The following is a 19,419-nucleotide window of genomic DNA, read 5'->3' as shown; positions in this document are numbered from 1 at the left end:
GGAGGGATAGGGAACAGCTTCCAAAGAGAAGGAGCTCCACACGCTGCCCCAGACTTGTTTGAGCTGAGACTTGGTTTTCAGAACGCAGAGTTGACGTTTTCTTTCTTCCATGGCTACTGTGTATGGTTGGGCAGGTTGTGGACTGCACAAGGATTTCCAGTCAAGCAGGTGAGCAGCAGGCGAAGCCTGCACCCTGCCTATCAAGGATGTATCCTCGTAGGTGTGCAGAGCTGCACTTAACCTAAGGCACAGTCCACGTGCTTTACTGTAAAGGGCTGGGAAAGTACATGTTTTAGGCTTTGTGGGCATTAGAGTCTATGTTGCAGCTACTCAACTCTGCTTCACCATAGACAATGGATGTGAGTGTCTCTGTGTCCCCGTAAAACTTTATTTACAAAAACAGGCGGTGGGTTGGCTTGCCTCTCGGGCTGTAGTTTGCCAACCCCTGCTCTAGGTCACCAAGGGTGCTTCAGAGGCAAGTGAAAGGCTTTGGTTCCTCCTCTCTCTGTCCCTTCCCTTCCTTTTTCTCCTACCCCTTGCACGGCTTTCCTTTCTGCTTTCAAATTAGCAGTGTTGTTACTGTTGCAATTGAAGAGTGATCAGAGCTCCCCTGAAACTATGCCCCGCAAAAGGTCACCTCTGGGGGCGGGGGGTGGGAAACCTGCTGGGCTGAACAGGAATAGGAGACAGGGATGCGCTTGGACTCTGGTGCTAAAACCCATCTTGACAAAAATATCTCCAGTTGATTGGACCCAGGCAGCCTGTGGCGAGCCCCATTCACCCTTCTCCCACCTGCCCATGTGCCCGAGGACGGATGCACGGAGGGAGGACGATTTGTTCTGCACAGGGGTGGCTGGGGCAGGTGGCGGGTTTTCGTTGTTTGGTTTCAGTGGGTTGTGTGGATGGAGAAGCAGGTCCCTGAGTCCCAGCCCAGGCCTCTGGCATTGGGTCTGCATGGCTTGCTGATTGGTTATCTGCCACCTCTTCTGGCCGCTGGGCAGGGGAGAGTGAAAGAGAGAAAGACTTTCTTTGGTGGGGACAAAGGGGCGCTGACTGTTCCTGGCCCCCAGGCCCCAGGGCAGATGGCTTGCAGTCCTACTACCCGGCTGTACCTGTCCCCATGCTGGGAAGCGGCCCCGACTGGGTGTCCAGGTGGTTTTCTGAGCTAGGATGGGATGAGGGATCGGACCCCCCTGGTGAAGAAAGGACAAAGCCCTGGTCTTCGGAGAGGACATACGATGAGGATAAGGGATGGAGGGGGATGTCCCTCTCCTCCCTGGGAGAGGAGAAAGGAAGGCAGGAGGGGAGGACCTGAGGAAGGACCGGGCTGTTTGGGTGTCAGGGGGAGGGGTGGTCCGGAGAAGGAGAGAGCAGGGACAGAGGTTTCTTTTCTTTGGGTTTTATCAAGTGGAACTTGAAAAGCAACATTGAACCTGAAGGTGGTTTTCTGATAACTTCCCTTTGAACTTGAAGTTTGGTTTCGATAAGCCTGGCCGGCTTGTATCTCCAGCCAGGACCTCGGCAGAGGGAGGCAGCAGCTTTGAAGATGGAGCTGGCCTTTGTTTTTCTTTCTTCTTTTTCTTTTTCTTCTTCCCATGATGGTGGCAGCTCTGGCCCAGCAGTGCACTGATAGATTTGAGATGGAGGGATCAGGGCGGCGCAGGCCGTATGCTTGGCTGTCCTTGGGTCACTGGCCAGTCTCCCACCTGACTTCCCTGGGGCTCGGCGTCACACCAGAGCGGGACACCTCCTGGCCCTGGAGGTGTTTGCTTTGGAGGAGCAGGGAGGGCTGGACTTGGTTTCATCCACTACCCCAGGAGCGGTCAGCACCAGTGACCTTCCCCTTGCAACCACCCCAGTGATGGGGATGCCAAGCGCCCCCACCCCGGAGGAGCCAGATCTTTTAGGTTTATTCTCATTGGCCTCATTCTGTGAAACGACCAGGGAGGAGCCAGGGTCTGTGACTGAGACGGGATCTCTAGCCAGAGCCCCTGACAGCTCTAGGGAGTTGTTGCCTTGCTGCGGGGACGTGCAGAGCCGGGGGCTCCCTGCGTCCCACTGGGTGTGAAGAGAAGGACGGGGACACCCGGCGGCGGCTGCCTCAGCGCCCAGGCCCAGCCACGAGGGGAGCTGTGATGGGGCCGGGTCAGTCGCTGGCTGCCATGGCCTTCCTGTCCCCGCCTGTCTGGCCTGTGACTGGAGCATCCTTATCTTTATCTCCTTCCTCCCTGCCCTGCTCCCCACCCAGGCTGGTATGACGCTTTGTGTCTGTTTGTATCCCAAAGCCTCAGTTTAAAAAAAACTTATCTGCCCACTTCATGATTCCTAAAAGATTAAATGTGTCGGGACATCATTCCCCAGACTGTGACTACTAATGGCTGGACCCCGTGTGCTGGCCCTGGCTGGGTCTTAGCCCTTTCAGTCGTAGCTCCTTGAATCCACACAGGAATCCTCTGGGGAGGGGACTGTTATCATCCGCATTCTACAGTTGAGGAAACTGAGATGTCTAGAGAAGTTATGTGACCTGCCCAGGGCCACACACAGTGTCGGGAGGGTCAGAACCCAAGCAGAGACTAACGTCTCCCTGGGCTGGCTCAAGTCTCCTGAAGCCAGGAATGGCATGGAGTGGTCGAGGGCACGAGCCAGGTCGCTTGGGTTCAAATCCCAGCCCCGTCAATTAGTAGCAAAGCACTTAACCTCTCTGTGCCTCAGTTTTCCCATCTGGAAAGTGGAGCTGATAGCAGTCACTGCCTCACAGGGTTGCTGTGAGGACCGAGTGAGTCGCTGAACGGTGTAGTCAGCACTGTGTGAGGTCACTGCCTCATCTTTATGCTCGGAGGCCACCAAGCTGTGCGGGGCCCCACGGGAAGTGCTTTGGATAACTGCTGGGCCCACAGGGCAGAAGTGAAGCAGGAGAGTTGGGGAACTTCCCCAGCAGCCACTCCTGGGTCCTGGTATGCAAGGGTGTGTGAGTGCGGTGTAAGGACAGGGGTGGGGGGGGAGGCAAAGCCCCCCACCTAGTCTCCTGGCCTGGTGGCTGCATTTCTCCAGGCTCCTGACTTCCCAAAAGAGTCCACCCACGGTTGGGGCTACTGCCCAGTCATCTCAGCTCCTTACATGGTCCTCCTGGGCCACCCTGAGTCAGGCATAAGGGGACAGTTCCTCAGGTGGGAGCCAGGCTCCATTTGCTCCCCTGTAAAACAGGACAACAGAATCACTGCCCCAGGGCAGCTGAGGGAATCTGAAGAGAGGAGCTGTGCGGCTGGTTTGGAAAGCACATTTTTGAGCAAACTTGAGTCCCCTTTATCAGGCAGAGACAGAAGGGGCTGAAGGGGTCTTGTGGGACCTTCAAGATCTGAGGGAACCTCGTGGGCTGGGTCCTAGCTCAGAGATGATGGCTGCTCCCCTGCACTGTTCTCCTGGCACCTGTTAGGGGTATCCACGGGAAAATGGTGTCCACAGGCCCCGGGCTTTCATGCCCACCTTCCCACTGCTCCTGGGAGGACGCACAGAGACCATAGAACCCTCTGCTCAATACCTTTGGCAGAGCGAGGACCCTCTAGGTGAGCAGAGGCAGAATGAAAGGCCCAGGGCGCGCCGGCTCCTGAAGATACCATGGTGTGCCTGCCTGCGTGTCTGTGTGCGCGTGTGTGCTCGTGTATATGCCCTTCACCTACCCCAGTGAACTCCATTTCTATCACTCCCCATTTCTATCCCTCTTCCTGACCACCCACCAGTGCGCCCCATGCAGGTAGCATGCAGTGTGCCCAGGCAGGTGGCATCTTCGAGGACACCACAATGTCCTCCTGGAAGGCAGAGACTGCAGAAAGTGGCTGTGGTCCAGAGCTCCCCCTGGGGGCTCCAAAAGCACCTGTCTGCCTTCATTCACTTGCCCTTTGGCCCAGCACTGCCCTGGGTGGCCTCAGGATGCTTACCTGGGCTGCAGAGAACAGAGGCCTGAGAGGCCCACTGGGGTGACCTGAGCAGCGGGCAGAGAGGCACCCTGGGAAGAGGGTCTCCCCTGGGGCAGCCCTGGGCATTAACGGGGCAGAGGACAGAGCAGTTGGACTCCAGCAAACCGGCAGGGCAGAATGGGCCCCACGCCATGGTGAGGACATCCTCGGGACAAAGCCACAGGGAGCTGGTGGCCCCACAGCCTGGCACCTGGGCTTGGGGGGCTCGGGACCCACCTCCTCACGCTTTCTCCCTCGCCTCTCCCTGCAGTGGCCCTGCCTCCCGAGAAGACGGACGGGCTGGCCAGTGGAGATGAGAAGAAGATGGACAAGACAGGCGAATCCTGCCCGGGCTCCAAGAAGCAGCTGAAATTCGAAGTAAGTTTCCTTTCCTGGGGCTGGGCCCTGGATGGAGGTGTTTTCTCTTCTTGGTGCTGCTTTTCGAGGAGGGAAGCTGAGGCCCATCCAGATTTGAAGCGCCCCCCCCCCCCGGGTGAATAGCTGCCCTCTGGGAGAGGTTTCTACTGCTACCTCTGGGGCCGCCCCAGCTCAGCTCAGGCCCTGGGGACTCACCTCTGCCCTCCCCTCTCAGCTTGGGGCCCCTCTCAACATGGAGTGGTGGCCAGAGGATGCCCCTGGGCTGTGGCCTGGTGGCCTGGGGGAAGGACAGGAGAGTGAATGGGGGAGACGGCACCCTGGCCCTGGTGCTGCTGTTGCTGCCTGGGTGACCACCCTCTTCTCTGGGCCTCAGTTTCCTCATTGATGAAAGAAATCTTTGCTTCTAGCTCCCAAGGCTGTTCTGGGGAGCATGTGGGGACTCTCGGGTGGGGTGTGGACGACCAGGAGACCTGGGGCAGGTCCCTGACTCTGTCTGGGACTCAGGTGGTCAACACCAAAGGGGACATGCGTGCCCAGAGCCCACAGTCTGTCTGTCCTGCCTCCCCGAATGGAATATTACGCTCCTTCTGTGTACCAAGCACAGGGCCAGGTGCTGAGAGCAAGACCTAGACCTGCCCTCAGGGAGCTTACCGGCTCCTCCCCGCCCTCCTTTTACCCTCACCTCCTTCCTCCTCTGTTTCCTTCAGGAGATCACTAGGGCATAGCTCTGGGGCCAGCAGGTGGGGGACCGTTCCCAGCTCTGCCGCTGCCTCACTTGCCCCCCCTCCATGAAATGGCGATATCCATCTTATTGGGATGTCGGAAGCACGCTGAGTTAAGGCATCTCAAGTGCTTAAAAGGGTGTTCAATTCAGAATGAGTACTTTCTTTCCTCCTTCCAACCAGTGTTGATTGACAACTGCGGGTACCAGGGAACCTGGCAGTGAACTGGACGTGGTTCCTGCCCTCATGGAGCACAGCATGGCAAGGGGGACAGATGAGTGACCCGGGCCCAGTAACTGCACAGTTGGTGATGTGATGGGGATCTGGGAGCATGGAGGGGGACAGGGAGGTCACCTAAGCGAGGCCGGAGGGCTGCGGGGTGATGGGCATTTTGGCAGTCCAGACACTCGGTGCAGTGCCCGGAGGAGGGAGCCGTGGCTGCAGGCAGAGGTCTATCTGAGCCTCTGGGCATAGGAGCACGGGTTGGGAGAGGTGATGCACGGGGGTAGCCTTTGGGCTCAGGAGGACGCTTCTGGTGGAGGGAACAGCGGGGCAGAGTCCTGGAGGCTTGGCAGTGCCGGTGGGCTGTGCGGGACAGCCAGCTGCGTTGTACAGGGAGTCGGGGGGATGACGCAGGAGTGTGGGTGAGACAGGTCGCCGAGGGCCCTGGATGCGGGCGCTGAGGGATCAGGTGGCATCTGGTTGAGGAGCTGTGGGTGCTAAGCTTCTTCCTGAGCTCCCCGAGCCCGGGTCCCTGCAGGTCTTCTGGGGGTGCTCGGCAAAGCCAATGCCAGGCCCAGCGGCAGAGGGAAGGCCCAGCCCCAGACGTCTTCCCAGGAAGCCCAAGTGGGTCCGCTTCCGGAGTGGGGCCGGCTGTTGCCTGTGACTCATCCATGGTCCCAGAGGAAGACTCACCTGAGAGGTCCGGGGCTGGGGGGACAGGAAGGTGCGCGTGACAGAGGTCACGGGACGTGGGGGTAGTTACTTAACCCGTGTTTCTGAACTTCTAACCCGAGCTGTCTTTGGAGCCAAGTGGAGGGGCTGGGAGAGGGAAGCAGGTAAACACCGTGTGTGTGTGTGTGTGTGTGTGTGTGTGTGTGTGTGTGCACGCGCGTAGGTGTGTGTATGTGCGTGCATGTGCGTATGAATGTGTGTGTATGCACGTGTGTATGTATGTATGTGTGAGTATGTGTATGTACGCGTGGGAGTGTATATGCATACGTATATGTGTCCGTGCATGTGTGCTCGCAAGCACGCACCCGTGTACAGGCATGTGTGTGGGCCGATTGCTGTGCTGCACGACGCAGTGCCTCAGAGAGCAGAGTGGGCACTTGGCAGGTATCAGACAGGCATGTCACAACTGAGGGAAGGCCGACTTTGAACTCAGCGTGGGCTGCCCGAGAACTGCTGGAGGGAGCCGGCTTGAGCTGTGGAAGCCAGGGGCAGGGATGCCGTGCTGGGGCTCACTCCCAGCAGCCTTGGGCGGCCGGGCACCTCCACTCTCTGGGGGCTGAGCGTGTTCTCATGCAGAAGGAGAGGTGGGCCGAGGCAAGACGTGGAACAGGATGGTCTGGGGGTGTCGTTGCTTGTTTTCACAGAACTGTGGCTCTCAAAGGCCGTTTTTGGATTCTCTTTCCCCAAACGGCCATCCTTTCTGGATCTCTTTGTCTGGGGTTCCGCCGGCCCCCGCGTATGTGCCGCCAGTGACGGAGCCCCTGCTTCCCAGCTCCAAGTCCCTGTGGTTGGACACCTCGGGTTGTGGGAGTGATGATGATGACATCATCACTATATTAATCATTCCAGCAAACACAATAGCAGCTACTACCATTAATTAGGCTGTTCTCTGTGCCAAGAGGCATACGCACTTGTTTCCAGTTCTCCTAAAGCCGACCGAGACAGGACTTGGGAGGTGATCCCAGGGGGTAGCAGGGAAGCAGGGGCGCCCGTGATGGGGGGTTGATGGGCGGGTCACGGGCAGCTCGGCTCTGTCCGCTGGGGCCCCTCGGAGAGCCACTCGGAAGGCGCTCAGGTGTGTCCCCCGGCCTGGCCCCTCCCTTGTTCAGGTTGACTCCTTGGGGCTGCCTTCGGACAGGGAAGCCGGGCGCCTGAGGTGGGAGGTCGGGGACTGCCCACCGCAGCTACAGGGCAATGTGGAGGGGCCGAGGGGACGTGGGACAGAGCAGTTAATGCTCCCAACAACCTTCTGAGGTCGATACCATCATTTTCCATAATTTATGTGAGGGGAAACTGAGGCCCAGAGAAGAGCAGGGCCGTGTCCAAGGTCACGCAGCTGCGGAGGGCCAAGCCCGGGCTGGCCCCTGGGGCAGACTCTTTAACTCTTAATGCCCCTCCTGTCCTACCTTCCAGGTCAGGTGGCCACCCTGGGAGTCCCGTCACGGCTCCCTGAGTCACCCCTGCATCTTCCAGTAGCGTCTAGCCCTGGGTCCAAGTGCATTCTTCTTGAGGCCACAGAGCCTCCTCCCAGAGCCCCCCTTGTGTGTCCTTGGCCTTTGAAGACCCAGAGACTGTCTGCACCCGGCAGGCACCTCTCCCCAGACCCACGCTCCCCTGCCCGGCTTGGCCTCTCTCCCGGGCCCGTTACGTCTTGGTCATCACGCTCTTATTTTTTTTTTTTTAAATAAATGTATTTATTTATTTAATAAATTTATTATTTTTTAAAAATTTTTTGGCTGCTTTGGGTCTTCGTTGCTGTGCGCGGCCTTTTCTCTGGTTGCGGCGAGCGGGGGCTACTCTTCGTTGTGGTGCGTGGGCTTCTCATTGCGGTGGCTTCTCTTGTTGCGGAGCACGGGCTCTAGGAGCGCCGCCTTCAGTAGTTATGGCGCGTGGGCTTCAGTAGTTATGGCGCGCGGGCTTCAGTAGTTGTGGCACGTGGGCTCAGTAGTTGTGGCTCGCGGGCTTCAGTAGTTGTGGCGTGTGGGCTCAGTAGTCATCACGCTCTTCTTCACACAGAGTCTGGGGAGGACAGGGGGAGGTGGCAGCCCCATGACGTGGCCTATGGGTGTTCCAGCCTCCGCGTGCTCAACCACGTTCGTCTGTTGTCTGTTTGTGTCCAGGAGCTGCAGTGTGACGTGTCTGTGGAGGAGGACAGCCGGCAGGAGTGGACCTTCACTCTGTACGACTTTGACAACAATGGCAAGGTCACCCGTGAGGTGAGTGCACCCGCCTGGCCTCCCGCCAGGCCACGCCCTCGGGCGCAGGCCCATGATGAGCCTGCCACTGCTGTCCCTTCCCCTTCTCCTAAGGGTAGGTGGGGAGGGCAGGAGCGAGGCTGCTGGGAGCTTCACGGAGACCTATGAATGGGGAGGGGAAGGGCTGCCGGGCTGCTCTTGGCCGAGGCACCATTCCTGCTGCAGAAGAGGCAAGAGGCAGGCGCTGAGCCCAGGCCTCCCTAGAGGAGGACCCTGGGCCCCAACAGAGTCCTGTCCTGCCTCCTTCTCTCTCTGGTCCTGGAGCTCTGAGATCATCCCAGGCCACTTCCCACCTCGGCCAGTCTGCCCAGGAGCTGGGGTGGGCTGGAGAGACAGAGGCCAGGCAGTGCCTACCCCCACTGATGCAGGAACGAGCAGCCCCAAGGGCCCGGCCAGCAGCTCAGTTCACAGGCCCGTTCCTCCTCCCCCTCCCCTCCGCCTACATGCCTGTGTCTCTCTCTCCCTCAAATCTCAAATCTCCCCACATCTCTTTCCTCCCTCGGTTCCTCGCGCCCTCTCTACATGCCTGAGTCTGCGCATGGCGCACCTGCTGTGTGCATCTCCTATGTACCGGGTGCACAGTGGGCAACAGCACAGACGCAGTTTCTAGCCGTGTAGCTCCAACAGTCCGCTGAGGGAAGCAGAGCCCGAACAGTCACAGGGTCATCGTAAGCTGTGACGTGTTCAGTGACGGAAATAAACAGAGCAGTATGAGCGAGATGGGCAGGAGTGTCCAGGGAAGCCTCTTGGAGGAGGTGACGTGGGCGCTGAGCTGGGCAGAGCCCTGGGCCGGGGAGAGTGAGAGCGCTCAGGGCATTTAAGGAACCGGAGGAGACTGGTGCGGTGGCTGCTTATCCAGAGAGACAGGGCTGCAGCCGGGAGCCGGCAGGACAGCTCACGCAGGGCTTCTCAGGCTCCAGCCAGCATCCTGACTTTGATTCCAGGTGTTAAGGGAAGCCAGGGGAGGGCTGGTTTAAGCTGGCGAGTGATCTGATCTGAATTATTGCTGACTGTTGCTGCCTCTCTTATGCCTGGGTCTTGGTATCATCCCTTCTGCCTCCTTATTGACTCTTCTGTCCTGTTTCTCTTGACATCCTCTCCCTCCCCAGGAGGCCCTGGTGTTCAGGTGCGCTACCTGTAACCGATCTGCATAGAGAGAGGTCTGAGATGAGCATGGCTGGCTCCACGCCCACCTCTCGCCCAGCACGTGAGGGCCTCAGGGTGTTCCCAGGGAGAATTGAAGCTTTGCTCTCTTATCTCCCTGTCCCAGTTCAGGGCTCAGTATTTTCTTCTCTGTAGATAGTGCAGGAAAAGCTGCCAGAGGGGAGACCTGGGTGAAAAAAGCCCACCTCTTCCTCAGGCTGTGGTTTAGGGGTTGTTAGAACAGGTCGGAGGAAGAAGCTGTGAGTGAATTTTAATCATTCAGGACTCTTTGGGGCATCAGTGACAGAATCCCAGCACAAACTACAGTAAGAAAAAAAAAAGAGGACGATATTGGCTCATGTAACTGAAACTTCAGTCCACGGGCACTGACATCAGGCATGGCTGGATCCAGAGGCTCAAGGTCTTCAGGACTAGCTGTTCTTCAAGGTTCTCTTTCCTCTGTGTTCCTTTATTATCAGGCCTGCTCTCCCCTTGGCAGTAGCGAGATAACAGCTGATAGTTTCAGTCTGTATCCCATGCTCTTTGCAACCCTCCCAAATTCAGAATGTCAACTGGAGTTCCAGAACTGAATCTGACTGGCTTTGATTGAGTCACATGTCTGCTCCTGAACCAGTCATTTTTGCCATAAGTTTGTGATGCTTTTAATGGCCAATTCTGGACTCAGGGGAAAGTTATTTGACCCGTGAGTCACATAGACTGAAAATGGGGCGGGGTGGATTTGGCTTACAAAATAAAATCAAGGTGCTGTTATTAGGGGAAGAGAGAATGGATTCTAGGGAGGCAAAGCCCCCAGAGGGACCTGGGTGTTTGGGAAGCAGTGGAGACCCTTCCTGGTTTGGGACCCTGGGGAGATGAGGGATGGTTTAGGTGAGACCCCCAAGTGCCCTCCAGCTGTGATGCTTTTTGTTGGGGGTTATTGTTTTTCCATAGCGAGGAGCCCCTGTTTCCCACCCCCCTGCCCCCACCTATTAGGGAATGGAGTCATTATCTTCACAGGGGAACACATTACAGGCTTGAAGCCTGTGTAACAGAACTGAATTGGGGTGGCACTAGGGGGCAGCCAGGCTGGGCTTCTCAGAGGTGTGATAGCCTCTCCCCTCTTCTAACGCGTGCGGTGGCCCAGACGACTCAGCCTCTGGTAGCCGCCCTCTTCCTTTCTAGCTCAGAAGAGGCTGAGGGAGCCTCAGGAGCTGACTGTAAAAGGGTTTGCCCCCCACCTCGGAGACCTTACAGAAACCTTGCAGGCAGACACTGCATTCTGCTTTCCTTTACCCCTTGCTAACAAGATGAATAGAAAGGAAGTGAGGCTTTCCAAGGAGGGTGCCCCAGCTCGGCCCCTGGGGTGAGCCTTCACTGGTTTCTTTCTCCTGCCCAGCAGCAAGGAGGTTGGCTTCCAGTCCAGGGAAGACCCAGCCTGGTGTTTCTTTGGGTCTATTTTTAGCCCCAAAGCCACTCCTCAAATCTGGCTATAAATACGGTTCCCCTCCATACCCTCTGACCATCAGCATGCATGTTCCTGTGTGCTGGGGCAGACGCGCTCCCGCCTCCCTGCAACCACAGCCTACAGCTTCCCAACTCGGAAGAAAGAACCTGTTCATCCTTCAGGTGTTCACTTGTACAGTATTTACAGGCACCTACTCCTCTCCGTTCCGGACCCTGTGCGGTCAACAGGGCTGATTTTCCAGCTGGGATAGACAAAGCACACATGTTCCTAGACCCCGAATCAGCTGGAACCCTCGGGGATCACACACCAGGGCCCCAGGCCTGGTATATGATGCTTAGGTGATGACGTTGGTGGACCTCACCTTCCTCACCTGTAAAATAATGACACCTCCTTCACAGGCTTCCTAAGATGATGAGAAAGAGTGGGCAGTCATGGTGGTGCAGAGCAGCTCAAGGGAAAGAGAAGGGGGAAGAGGGGTCCTCCGTGGGCCTTGCCAGAAGAGCTGGGATCCCCAGGGAGCCAGCAAGTGAGTAGCTGGAGCCCAAGTCTCAGACTGGCAGCCCCACCGTCCCAGGCTAGCCCTCAGGTGTTCTGGCCCAGCACAGGCAACAAAAGCAAAAATAGATGAATTGGACTACATCAAAATTAAAAACTTCTGTGCATCAAAGGACACCATCAGCAGAGTGAAAGGCAACCTATGGAATAGGAGAAAATATCTGCAAATCATGTGTCTGAGAAGGGATTAATGTCTAGAATATATAAAGAGCTCCTACAACTCAACAACAAAACAAACAACTCAATTAAAAAATGGGCAAAGACTAACTAGATATTTCTCCAAAGAAGATACACAGATAGGCAATAAGCACATGAAAAGATGCTCAACATCACTAATTATCGGGGAAATGCAGATCAAAACCACAATGAGATAGTACCTCACACTGTCAGAATGGCTGTTATCAAAAGGACAAAAAAATAACGAGTGCTGGTGAGGATGTGGAGAAAACAGAACCCTTGCGCACTGTTGATGGGTTTATAAATTTGTTCAACCACTATGGAAAATAGTACGGAGGTTCCTCAAAAAATTAAATATAGAATTAGCATCTGACCCAGAAATTCCACTTCTGGGAGTATACCCCAAGGATGTGAAAGCAGATTCTTTAAGAGATACTTATACAGCCACGTTCATAGCAGCATTATTCGCAATAGCCAAAAGGTGGAAGCAACCCAAGTGTCCACTGATGGGTGAATGGATAGGCAAAATGTGACCTATCCATATGATGGAATATTATTCAGCCTTAAAAAGGAAGGAAATTCTGACACATGCTACAACATGGACGAACCTTGAGGGCATTACGCTACGTGAAAGAAGCCAGTTACAAAAAGACAAACGCTGTATGATTCCTAGAGGTTATCGATGAGGTTCCTAGAGGTAGTCAAACTCATAGAGACAGAAATAAAATGGGGGCTGCCTGTGGCTGGGGGCAGAGGGGAATGAGTTGAAAAAAATTACCTGGTTGCCAGTATCAAAGATTCTGAAGATTTAACAAGAGATTCTGGGTTTCTGGCTTCTCTGGAATGACCCTCAGCCTGCGCTGCCACATTACAAGTCAGTTGAGCTGGGTGGCTGCCACCTCCCGTGGGTGGGAACAGTACCCCAGTTGGCCCCAGCGTTCCTGGTCATCCATCCACCTACCTGCATGGCCGTGGCAGTGCTTGGTGTCACCTCTGCCCAAGGGCTTATGGGTGAGGGGGCAAAAGGGGGCTGAGTCTGTCTGTGTTCATGGAGAGTCTCTGGGCAGATAATCGACCATCTGTGAGCCTGACCTATAGAGGGGAAATACCTTTTCCAGAGTTTTCCAACCTCATTCAAAGCAGGAACCCTCCCCTCAGACCAAGGACCTTAGCAGATGGCCGGCACAAAGGGAGACCTAGTGAGGGGAACCTGCTTCCCCCTCCGTCACCCAATCAGGATTGGAGAGCACTGTTCTCGTTAAGGGGGTAACTGAGGCCCAGAGAGAAGATGAGATTTGGTCAGGTTCTCACAGAATAGTTTATCTTTGTGGACGCATCCACTTTTCCATTTTTCATGCAGGAGGTGCTCATCAGACCAGAAGTAGATGCTGTTGACGCCCACGTCCACAGTATCTGAGGCCCTCCTCCAAGTTCACCTGTTAGTGCCCCGCATAAGAGCGTTCTCTGGTGCCTGGGAGACGGCTTAGGCTTTTCAGTACAGCCTGGAAGTCTGGGGGATGTAGCGTCCCTGGTGCAACTCTCCACCCATAGCATCCCTGGGGCAATTCTCTACCCCTGACGGATGATAGTATTTTTTTTTAACATCTTTATTGGAGTATAATTGCTTTACAGTGTTGTGTTAGTTTCTGCTGTATAACAAAGTGAATCAGCTATATGCATACATATATCCCCATATCCCCTCCCTCTTGCGTCTCCCTCCCACCCTCCTTATCCCACCTTTCTAGGCGGTCACAAAGCACCGAGCTGATCTCCCTGTGCTATGCAGCTGCTTCCCACTAGCTATTTTATATTTGGTAGTGTATATATGTCAATGCTACTCGCTCACTTTGTCCCAGCTTACCCTTCCCCCTCCCCGTGTCCTCAAGTCCATTCTCTACGTCTGTGTCTTTATTCCTGTCCTGCCCCTAGGTTCACCTTTTTTTTTTTTTTTAGATTCCATATATATGTGTTAGCATATGGTATTTGTTTATCTCTTTCTGACTTCCTTCACTCTGTATGACAGACTCTAGGTCCATCCACCTCACTGCAAATAACTCAGTTTCGTTTCTCTTTATGGCTGAGTAATATTCCATTGTATATATGTGCCACATCTTCTTTATCCATTCATCTGTCAATGGATACTTAGGTTGCTTCCATGTCCTGACTATTGTAAATAGTGCTGCAATGAACATTGTGGTACATGACTCTTTTTGAATTTTGGTTTTCTCAGGGTATATGCCCAGTAGTGGGATTGCTGGGTCATATGGTAGTTCTATTTTTAGTATTTTAAGGAACCTCCATACTGTTCTCCATAGTGGCTGCATCAATTCACATTCCCACTAGCAGTGCAGGAGGCTTCCGTCTGGGATGGGAGTATTCTGAAGCAACTTCCACAGTCCCTCCAAGGTCCCCGGTGTCCCTGAACCCTGCTGCCCACGGCCCTTCCTGTGCACTCAGGTCATTCACTCTCCCTCTCCCTCACTCTTGCTTCCCCTTCCTGTGAACCCCTGACATCCTAGTGTTTGCCTGAGGCTGGGCTTTGGGGGAACCAGGGGGAACTTCGGCCTTTCAGATTCCGGAGGCCCTCCGATTCCTTTGTTTTAAATGCATGTGGGTCTCTGCTTCCCTTGCCATCCAGGACATCACCAGCCTGCTGCACACCATCTACGAGGTGGTCGATTCCTCCGTCAACCACTCCCCGACGTCGAGCAAGACGCTGCGGGTGAAGCTCACCGTGGCCCCCGATGGGAGCCAGAGCAAGAAGAGCGTCCTTCTCAATCACCCCGGTGAGGGCTGGAGGGCCACGCTGGCCACGGGAGTCGGTCCACTCCCAGCTCTCAGGGAGGGTCAGAGCCCCACCTGGGAGGAGTGGGAGGGAGTCCTGGGACCTTTCCTGCGAGCTGCTCTGTGGACAGGTGGGATTTGAGTGGGTCCTTGAAGGTTGGATAGGGAAGGAATTCCAGATGGAAGGCCCTGCATAAGCAAAGCGCTGGAGGTGGGCCTGGGCGTGGCAAGCAGCCGCAGTAAAGGCTTCTGTGATGGGGAGTGTAGGTGGGCGGGGCCTCGAAGGCAGCTAAGGAGTCTGGGGAGGAGGTGAGTCCGGGGGAGGCATCAGGCCGGGCAGGAAGCTGCGAGACCCCTCTATTTAGTCCTGGCTGGGAGAACCCTCCCTGCAGAACCATTGCGAAGCTGCTGTGGGCCAGTTTCAAGGGCTGTGTGCTAGGCAGCCTGGGTGGGGCCGGGAGGCCGATGGGTGCAGGAACAGGCTGCTCACCGGGCTGTTTCTTCGGTGGGACTCAGACCTGCAGAGCACCAGGCCCAGAGCAGAGACCAAGCCCGCCGAGGAGCTGCGAAGCTGGGAGAAGAAGCAGCGGGCCCTTCTCAGGTAGGGCGAGCGCGGGCAGAGCCGGCCCAGTGCCTCTGAGCACGGATTGAGCCCCAGCTGTGGACCTGCCTCTAAGGGATTCCAGGCAGGAGGCTGCATTCTCCTCGGGGGGCAGGGCGTACAGGGGTGGGCAGTGATTTCAGAGGTCAGGTTCGCAAATCAAACTCAGTTGTCCAAAGAGCTAAATGGAGGTCCACGTTGCTTCATCCAAAATGCTTTGGGCCAGATTTGTTTTGGAATTTGGCATTTGTTGAGTTTTAGAAAGGTGCTCCCAGTGTATTTCTATCTGGGATCTGCACAGCACCCCAGGATTTAGCACATAGATACTTCTGCAGGGACACATATAAATATTCATGCTAAGTGAGAGAAAGACTATAGCTACCTTCGCATCTGTTTAGAGCAAGCTTGGCTGCCACATGGGTTATGGAAGATCTTTGTTTTCACGTGCTTTGGATTTCAGAATTGTGGATAAGGGGTTGTAAAGCTGCAATTATCTTTCACCTGTTGTTATTTAACTGCAAGGAAGGAAGTGAGGAGAGGGAGGGAAGAAAGGAGAGAGACTGGGTAAAGAAAAGTGCTGAGTAAACAGTAATATAAAGTAACAGTAATGTGGGACAGTATCTACTGTGAACATGGAGAGGTAATGACTGGGATTTGAGAAGCAAATAGGGGAAAGAGAGAAGGTGGTCCAGGCAGGGACACAGCATGGCGTGGGGAGAGGGCTAGGAATTGGGGGTGCCCAGGCTGGCTACAGATGTGGGGGGCTGCCCTGGGGGAGCAGGCAAGCTAGTGTGGGCAGATCACAGAGGCCCTTGAAGGAGAGGGGCAGGGAGCCCAGAATCCTGCAGTGGGGGAAAGGTCACCTCTCTCCCCCGCCTGCCCCTCCCTGCACTCACAGCACACCGGGAAGGCCCATTATGAGCTTTGGGCAGGTTATGGAGTGCTCCAGCCTCAACTCCAGTGGCTTGGGGGCTTCTGTTCTCCCCACCCCGTGGGGAGCCAGGGAGACGTTAGGAACACATGGTTTGAAGCCTGGCTCTGGAGCATCCTTAAGTTTTGACCAGTTACCTTCTCCTTTGCTTTGGGCCTGTTCAAAGCATGGGCCCTAACCCGTCCTCCCGGAAGGCCCAGGGAGGCCAGGCAGGGGAGGAAGAGGAGGGACAGAGGGCCGACGTGCTCACTCCCTCCCGCCCCTGCTCCCAAGACCCAGACAGAAATTAACAGAGGGTCCAGAAGGGTTTGTCCTGGTGGCTTCCCAGGAGCTCGTGGGACCACTCCCACCGCGAGGCCAGGGCCCACCCTCTCGCTTGCCTTCCCTGATAGGTTCCAGGGTGACAGCCGTCTGGAGCAGTCCGGCTGCTACCACCATTGCGTGGATGAGAACATTGAGAGGAGAAACCACTACTTAGATCTCGCTGGGATAGAAAACTACACGTCCCAGTTCGGGCCTGGTAAGGGAGCTCCTTCACCGGTGAGGGCGGCCAGGGCAGGGCGTGGCGGGGCGGGCAGGTGGGCTGGTGGGGGAATGTGTGTTCGCTGGCCCCCTTGGGCTGGGGGAAGACCTAGCCTTTACTGGACAGAGTATAGAGTCTTCTTGGAGGAGATGGCATTCAAAACATTTAAAACATTAAAACATGCACAAAGTTGAACAAAATCAAGTAGTATCCGAGGGCTTATAATTCAGTGAAAACAACACTTCGGTGCTGCACCCCGACCCACCCCTCTCTTCCAGTGAGGACCCTGGGCTTCGTTAAGCAAAACAGTGCTCTGTCTTTTTTTTTTTTTTTTTTTGCAGTACGCGGGCCTCTCACTGTTGTGGCCTCTCCCGTTGCGGAGCACAGGCTCCGGACGCGCAGGCTCAGCGGCCATGGCTCACGGGCCTAGCCGCTCCGCGGCATGTGGGATCCTCCCGGACCGGGGCACGAACCCGTGTCCCCTGCATGGGCAGGCGGACTCTCAACCACTGCACCACCAGGGAAGCCCAGGGCTCTGTCTTTATCAGCCCTTGACATCTCAGCTCTTGCTAAAATAGATGAAGACACAGTCCACTTAATTTCACTCCCCACAACGCCCTTCTCCCCTTCCCCCCGCCCCCGCCCCGTGTTTAATTCCTCTCTGAGTTACCTCTATAAGTTAAGGAACGTGCTTGTAGATTTCCTTTGTGCTCCAGTGACCTTAGACAGTTTTAACAATGTCCCTGTCTCCTCTCTTTCCAAGCTCTCAGAAGGAGAATTAATTATTTTTAAAGACCTAACACAGAAACAGTTTTTCCCACTTAGCAGATGGCAAAGTTCCATTCCAGAAAAGTTTCCTCCAAGGCAGAGGGAGGAGCAGTGGGCTGGGTGTCGGGGCGTGGGGTTAGCTCTGATAAGAGGCAGCTGCCTCTATCAGCCTGGGAGAACTGGGGGCGGAGTGGTTTCCAGGGCACCGTGTGACACCAGCACACAGTAGGTGCTCATTAAACATTTGTTGAATTGGTTCCTAGGCTCCCCGTCAGTGGCTCAGAAGTCAGAACTGCCGCCCCGCACCTCCAACCCCGCTCGATCTCGCTCCCACGAGCCAGAAGCCATCCACGTCCCACACCGAAAGCCCCCAGGCGTGGACCCCGGCTTCTTCCACTTTCTTGACACCCCATTCTCCAAGGTCTCGGAGGTCCAGCAGCGGCTCCGGGGTGGTACGCAGGACGGGAGCAAGCACTTTGTGAGGTCCCCCAAGGCCCAGGGCAAGAGCGTGGGTGTGGGCCACGTGGCCAGAGGGGCAAGAAGCAGACCCCCCATGGGACCTGCTGTCCCTGCGGTGTCCCCATCCGCCCACCTGGCCGCCAGCCCGGCCCTCCTCCCCACTCTGGCGCCCCTCGGGCACAAGAAGCACAAGCACCGTGCCAAGGAGAGCCATCAGGGGTGCCGGGGCCTGCAGGCGCCCCTAGCCGTGGGCGGCACCGTCGTGGGGCGGGGCCACGTCAGGGAGCTGCCCGCGGTGGTGGTGTACGAGAGCCAGGCCGGCCAGGCGGTCCAGAGACACGAGCATCACCACCACCACGAACACCACCACCATTACCACCACTTCTACCAGACCTAGAGCCCCGCCCCTGCCCTTGCCCCACCATATGAAGGACCCCCCTCCCCCTGCCCCCAAGGCATTATTATTCTATTAATTATTGTTATTATGACGATTATTGTTTATTAATAATTATTGTTACTCCACTAATATTCAGCTAGCCTCCATGTAGAAGATATATGGAAACACAGAACTAAACTTTTATTTATATGTCGTGGGGACTGCATAACTTACCCAAGAAATGACTCTGGGTTTGGAAGTGGCCTGTAGTGGCAGAGGCTCCCTGGGGCTCCGGAGCTGCGGTGTCCACGCAGGCCATTCCACACGCTTCCCAGCCCCGGGCAAGCCCTCGGCCAGAGCTCTGCCCCATCCCAGTCTCTTCCAGGAGAACACCCTTCCCTGGCCCGGCTTCCAGAGACCCTTGAAATCTCCGAGAAGATAAACAGCTGCTACCTCTTAGTATGATTCTGATTTTATTTTGCCCTTAACTGATTGTAATGTGCTACAAGGGATTTCAGCGGACTGCGCGACCTTCCCAGCTGTTGTGTTTTTATGTCCCAACCTAGAAAGCTTAGCTGTCCTTTCTGGAGTTATCTTTCACACCTTTCCAGTGGGATCACGCCTCTGCCCCAAACCAGTCCCATCTTTTCTGTCGTGCGCAACATGAAAATACATTTCTCTTTTTTCTCTCCTCCTCCTCTCTTTAGAAAGATACACACCCATATTTAAAGACTGCCCCTGAAACCAGCCTTCTCATTTTGGAAACCTCCGGAGAGGGAACCAACCACACAGACAAGTGTGGTTTTCCCAGATCGGGCAATTGTGTGTTGTTGGTTGTGACCGAAGATGTGGAAACCTGGTGTCCTACCATTGGCAAATATATACATACCTACCTGGTTCTCTAACAGAGCTTTCTGTATCTGTAGATAGATGCCCTCTGTCCATTTCTATGTATCTTTCTATAAATATACACTCTCAGGTACCTTTTCTGGTGTGCAGAAGTCCGTGCTTTGCTTCTCAAGACACATCCAGAGAGAGCCCAGACGTGACCCTGTGTGCCTCCTGTTGGGGCGCTGTTCATTAGATGCCAGTGGCCACCTGCCTCTCATCAGGGATCCTTTCTCAAGGTTCGGGATCTGGCTGGTTTTGGAGAGGACTGTTGGAGTACAGAAGCGTGGAGGGAAACGGGGACAGTGGCCAGAGCTGGGACCCTGGAGCAATGTCCTCTGTAGAGCAGAATTTTGTTTGATTGAGACCCGGGGAGGCCAGGAAAAGGACACCTGTCAACTAGTCAGGGACCCCGGGAAAAACTGATGACACACACACTCTGATTGGGTAATGGGGTGAGCTTAATAAAGGGAATATTTACATGGTG

The 19,419-nt window shown here is 55.4% G+C and overlaps 1 protein-coding gene across 1 annotated transcript in view; it reads left to right on the top strand.

The window, feature by feature from the left end:
- NKD1 (NKD inhibitor of WNT signaling pathway 1) overlaps window positions 1–18,065 on the top strand; it is a gene marked incomplete at both ends in the record, with an annotated part of 85,390 nt that extends 67,325 nt beyond the window's left edge. The window contains 6 exons of the mRNA XM_082863588.1: window positions 4,225–4,331; window positions 8,128–8,223; window positions 14,241–14,388; window positions 14,903–14,987; window positions 16,311–16,438; window positions 17,473–18,065. Of these exons, the coding sequence (XP_082719714.1) occupies window positions 4,225–4,331; window positions 8,128–8,223; window positions 14,241–14,388; window positions 14,903–14,987; window positions 16,311–16,438; window positions 17,473–18,065 (1,157 nt within the window). The remainder of the gene's footprint in view (window positions 1–4,224; window positions 4,332–8,127; window positions 8,224–14,240; window positions 14,389–14,902; window positions 14,988–16,310; window positions 16,439–17,472) is intronic.
- Window positions 18,066–19,419: the final 1,354 nt, after the last annotated feature.

This window comes from Leucopleurus acutus, assembly GCF_964270905.1.
Source record: "Leucopleurus acutus genome assembly, chromosome: 20".
NCBI lineage: Eukaryota > Metazoa > Chordata > Mammalia > Artiodactyla > Delphinidae > Leucopleurus > Leucopleurus acutus.
This window is presented reverse-complemented; position numbering and strand designations above follow the sequence as displayed.